Raw genomic sequence first — 4,653 nt, forward strand, 5'->3', positions numbered from 1 at the left:
CTAGACACTTTTTTTTAAGTAGACAGTCTCTATTTTGATGTAGTTTTATGTATATTAAAAGTAGAAAAAAGCGTGAATCACTTTATTTTTATTGTTAATTAGAAATAGTTGGGGGGCCTCCTGGCGCTGTATTGGGCCCCTGATAAGTTGAGTATCGCTGTGATATCACACTCATTCACCTTTTTCCTTTCTTCTCCTTCCTTCCTGAACTCTCCCTCCTCTTCCTCTCTCCCTCCTCCCCCTTCTGAACCCTCCTTCTCCCTCCTGCCTCCTCTTCTCCTCTCCCGTCTTTCCCTAACCTCGGAGGACAGCAGGATGGAGGACAGGGTGTGGACTGTGTGTCTCCTTGTCATTCTGACGCTGGGATGGACGGACGCTCAGAACCAGAACTTCACCAGGTGAGCTCACAGACTTCAGACCTCCTCAGGTTTTTGTGTGTCGCCTCTTCAGCCATCAATGTCCCTCTTGTGCATCTCGCCTGCGTGTGCACATGTGGCGTTTTTCCACCAGATTAACCGCCGCTGTGTGTTTTTTCCTCTCCCGGTCGCAGTATTATGATTACAGAACTTGCAGCAGAAATAGAAGGTTGCAGTGTGAGGGAAGATGTGGTCGGCGTGCCGTAAACATGCAAAATGACAGCATCCTGTAATTGATGCAGGGATTTAACTGGGCTCATGCACAGCAGCCTGCCCTCGTGTCTGATGGTTTTAACAAAAAAATGGAAATAAAGTCAGATTTTTTGGCTTTTAAATGCACAATTTTGACTCAGAGATGCTTTCTGAACGTGGTTCCTGCACACTTTTGGGGTGTAAATTGAACACGAGGGACAAACAAATGCCTGTGGGTTGTTCAGCTCCAGAGGGTCAGAAGGGAGGGACGCCACTGGAGCTTTTTTGGCCAAATGTGGCCTCGTAGTCCTGCAGGGGACACACAATGAATGCCTCAAGAGCTTTAGAAAAACAAAATGACTATAAATGGATTTATGGTTGCAGAAACTGACCTCATGATGGAAAAGATTATCATTTTTGGGCTTTTTTTTTTTTTTAAAAGAAACAAGCACAGAACATAATAAAAGTGAGCCTAGTTTGATAGTAAAAATGCTGAATTAACGTCACTGTTCTCGTTGAGCATTGAGTTCTTTTGAAAACAGGAAAAAAAGACTGCAAAATGCAAGAAATTATTTAAAAAAAAAAAAAAATTTCAGATAATTACATTTAAAATTATTTAACAATTTAAAAAAAAATTTTGATAAAAAATAAAAATGTCAACATAATATATATTTAAAATTATTTAATAAAATTTTCAAAAAGTTTTTTTTTTTTTTCTGTTTTTTTTGTTTGTTTGTTCCCTAATTTTAAGGTGATTTTCTTGAACTAATTGCATTTCATCATTAATTCAGATTTTTTTTTTTTTTGGAGTTGTTTTTGGGTGCTAATATTCAGGTACTTTTTTGTACTTTTTACAGATTTTTTTGCTAATTTCTGGGTCTTTTTTTCAAGTTACCTTCCTTTAATGTTTTTGAAAAAAAAACACAAGCCAGGTTTTTAAGGGTTAAAGAGGAAACTAACTGAGAGAGAAGCCGACGTCTAAATTAACACGTCTGCTGCAAAATTAAAAGTTGCGGTTGCCCCTCTTTGATCTGCGTTTATCTGAGTGTGCGTCTCCATGTGTGAGCGGCACATTCAAAGCGCCCGTAAAAAAATAAAGAAAAAAAGTGAATTCATCTTCTGACCGCTTTCTTGTGGCGTGCGGAGACACAACACGTTTACTGTATATTGACACTCGTCCTGGCTCGGTCAGGCCGACTTTTTAAGAAAAAACCAGGAGAGTTTGTTGGGAACCTCCCTGCACTCGGGGAACAGAGACAGACTGTGCCACTGTGGTTTTCAGTCTGTGAACACGTGTGTGTGTGTGTGTGTGTGTGTGTGCCTTGATACTCTCAGTAAAGCTGTGTTTTCTGCCACTGCAGCACATCGACTTAAATGCAGCTGAGGTTGGTTTTGTGATACTCTTTTTCATTTTTTAGGCCCATCTTCCAGTGCGGAGGCCACCTGGTCACAGACTCGGGCATCGTGGCCAGTGAGGGATTCCCGACTCCCTACAAACCCAACAGTAAATGCACCTGGTACATCACTGTGAGTCCTAAAAATCACCTCGACATCACACCAATCCAAACTTAACGTGTCCAAAAGGGGCTGCAAAGGGACCACATAGATGTTTTTAGGATCCTGTGTTTTCCAGCTCCTCTTGATTAAAGATGCAAGAAAAAATCAAATTGCTTAAATATTGCAATATTATGTTTTGCGAAACTGTATCGATTCTCAAAAACGGAACAGATTTTTACAGTTTTTATGTCGAGCAAAAGCCCTGGCAGGATGCATTGTTTTTGGGTTGTTTTTCTGTTGTCTTGTGAAAGCGATCTTGAGAACGCCTGAAGGGAAATTTTCAAATTTGACACAAACGTCCGCACACGCTCGAGGGCGTACTGATAAGATTAAGGGTTAAAGGTCATTATTACCTTGCATCTGTTTCATTTCGTGAACACTATCTCAAGAACACCTTGAGGGAACCCTATATTTGTCCTTTCAGCATTTTTTTATTTCAGTTTTTATTTGTATTTTTCATTTCCGCATATGTTCTTCAATTAATTTTTTTTTAAAATTTTTTTAGTTCCTTCAGCATTTTTCCCTTTATTTAGTTGTTTCTGCTCATAATTATTTTTTGTCCTTTTAGTATTTTTCCCTTTATTTACCTAACCTTTGTTTAAATTTGTCCTTTCTTTTTTTTTTAAAAAAAATTCCTATATTTATTTACATGTCTTTTTTATACATATTTTTATACACTATTTTTCTGTTTTTATTTATTTTTATCCTTTCAGCAATTTTTAATTTATTTTTTCTTGTATTTATTTACATTTTTTTAAATATATTTATTGACATTTGTGTCATTTTTGTCCTTGAAGCATTTTTTCTTTTATTTAGTTATATTTATTTTATTCATTTTTTTTCCTTTCAACATTTTTCTTTCATGTATTTGTGCATTTATTTATTTACATCATGTTAAAAATGTACTCCAGTATGTACCTACAAATTTGTTTATTTTACGATACTTGGTCATTTTAGTCCTCCGTATATTAGGCCTACTTACTTAGCATTTTTTATGTTTCTCCCTAAAAATCACTTACATATGTAAGAATATCTTTGATATTTTCACTATAATTTTAAATTTAATTCTGCTGCTTTTGAGTTTAGTAGGTCAAAAAAACGTCCTTTAAAAAAATCCAAAAACTTTTCTGTAATCGAGGAGGGAACATCGAGATTCAACATTTTCACTCATAATCTTTTATGTCATCTGAGTTAGTGACAGTTTTCTAAAACCTTTTCCTGAGAGCTTCTCGTGTCGCCGCCTGCAGGTCCCCGAGGGTCATGTGGTCATGCTGTCTTTCCGCCTCTTTGACCTCGAGGCCGACCCCACCTGTCGCTACGACTACCTGGACGTCTACAACGGTCACACCCGCCTGGTGCAGAAGCTCGGCCGTTTCTGCGGGACGTTTCGGCCCGGCGCCCTCATCGCCACCTCCAACACCATGATGTTAGAGATGGTGTCGGACGAGGCCACGGGAGGGCGAGGCTTCCTCGCCGCCTTCAGCGCCGGGAAGCCTCACGTGGAGGGTGAGGACGTGTAGTCTAGAGGAACGACATTTTGGTTATTTTAACTTTTTTAAATCAGGGTTTTACGTTTTTTTACCAAAAAAAGAGAAAAAAAATTGGCAATTTATTTTCCTTTAAATTTTTTGGTGATTTTTTTAAAAAATATACTTTGACAATTTTTTTTTGTCATTTTAAAAGAACAAAAAACAATTTTTTTAATAAAAAATATCTTAATTTTTTCTTTATTTCAAACTTTTGGGGGGGGATCTTTTTGGTGTTCTTTTACAGAAGTAATTTGGGCATTTTTAAAAAAAAAAAATCTGATTTTTTTTTACTGCCTTTTGTTTTCTTTGAAAAATGTTTTGTGATTTTTGAAGAAACATGTCTTTGAAAGCCGCACGTTTTTTTTTTTAAAATGTCCTTGCACTCATGATGTATTATTCAGGTTTGTGGAACAAAATTCCATGACTTTTCCAAAACTTTTCCAGATTTGGAAATGGCTATTTGCAAATGGTTGATTTTCCATGACTTTCCAGGTTTTTCTTGAGCATATGAGCCCTATTTTATGGTCAGAAACGATATCACCAGAATCCTCTCTGAAATAAATAAGTCACTACAATCTGTCAGGTTTATGGGAGTTTTTTAGGATCTCCCCTAAAAAAAAACCCAGAATTACTCCGAAATGACAAAATGACTGTCCCTAATTTAAGCCTGGTGTATTCACGTCTCCTCTTTTATTCCCACAGAGAACCAGTTCTGTGGAGGACGTCTGACCAAATCTCAAGGCTCCGTCAAGACGCCCAACTGGCCCAACTCTAATTACCCAGCAGGCATCAGCTGCTCCTGGCACATCTCTGTGGAACCAGGAAACGTGAGGGAGTCATACTGCATCTTCAATTTCTTACTATGTACCATAAACGCAGCTTTTAAAGGAAACTTCACTAAACCGATCATTTGTGTATCTATAGAGAATAATAATAATAATGATAATAATCATCATCAT

General features: G+C 37.4%; 1 protein-coding gene across 1 annotated transcript; it reads left to right on the forward strand.

The window, feature by feature from the left end:
- Positions 1-300: 300 nt before the first annotated feature.
- LOC121937757 (procollagen C-endopeptidase enhancer 2-like) lies at positions 301-4,558 on the forward strand (the record flags this gene model as incomplete). The annotated part of the gene is made up of 4 exons (XM_042481078.1): positions 301-398; positions 2,027-2,135; positions 3,413-3,671; positions 4,397-4,558. Coding segments are annotated over exons 1-4 (613 nt in total), but the record flags the coding sequence as incomplete, so codon positions are not given.
- Between the last annotated feature and the right edge of the window lie 95 nt (positions 4,559-4,653).

Source organism: Plectropomus leopardus, unplaced genomic scaffold (genome assembly GCF_008729295.1).
Source record: "Plectropomus leopardus isolate mb unplaced genomic scaffold, YSFRI_Pleo_2.0 unplaced_scaffold27383, whole genome shotgun sequence".
Taxonomy (NCBI): domain Eukaryota; kingdom Metazoa; phylum Chordata; class Actinopteri; order Perciformes; family Serranidae; genus Plectropomus; species Plectropomus leopardus.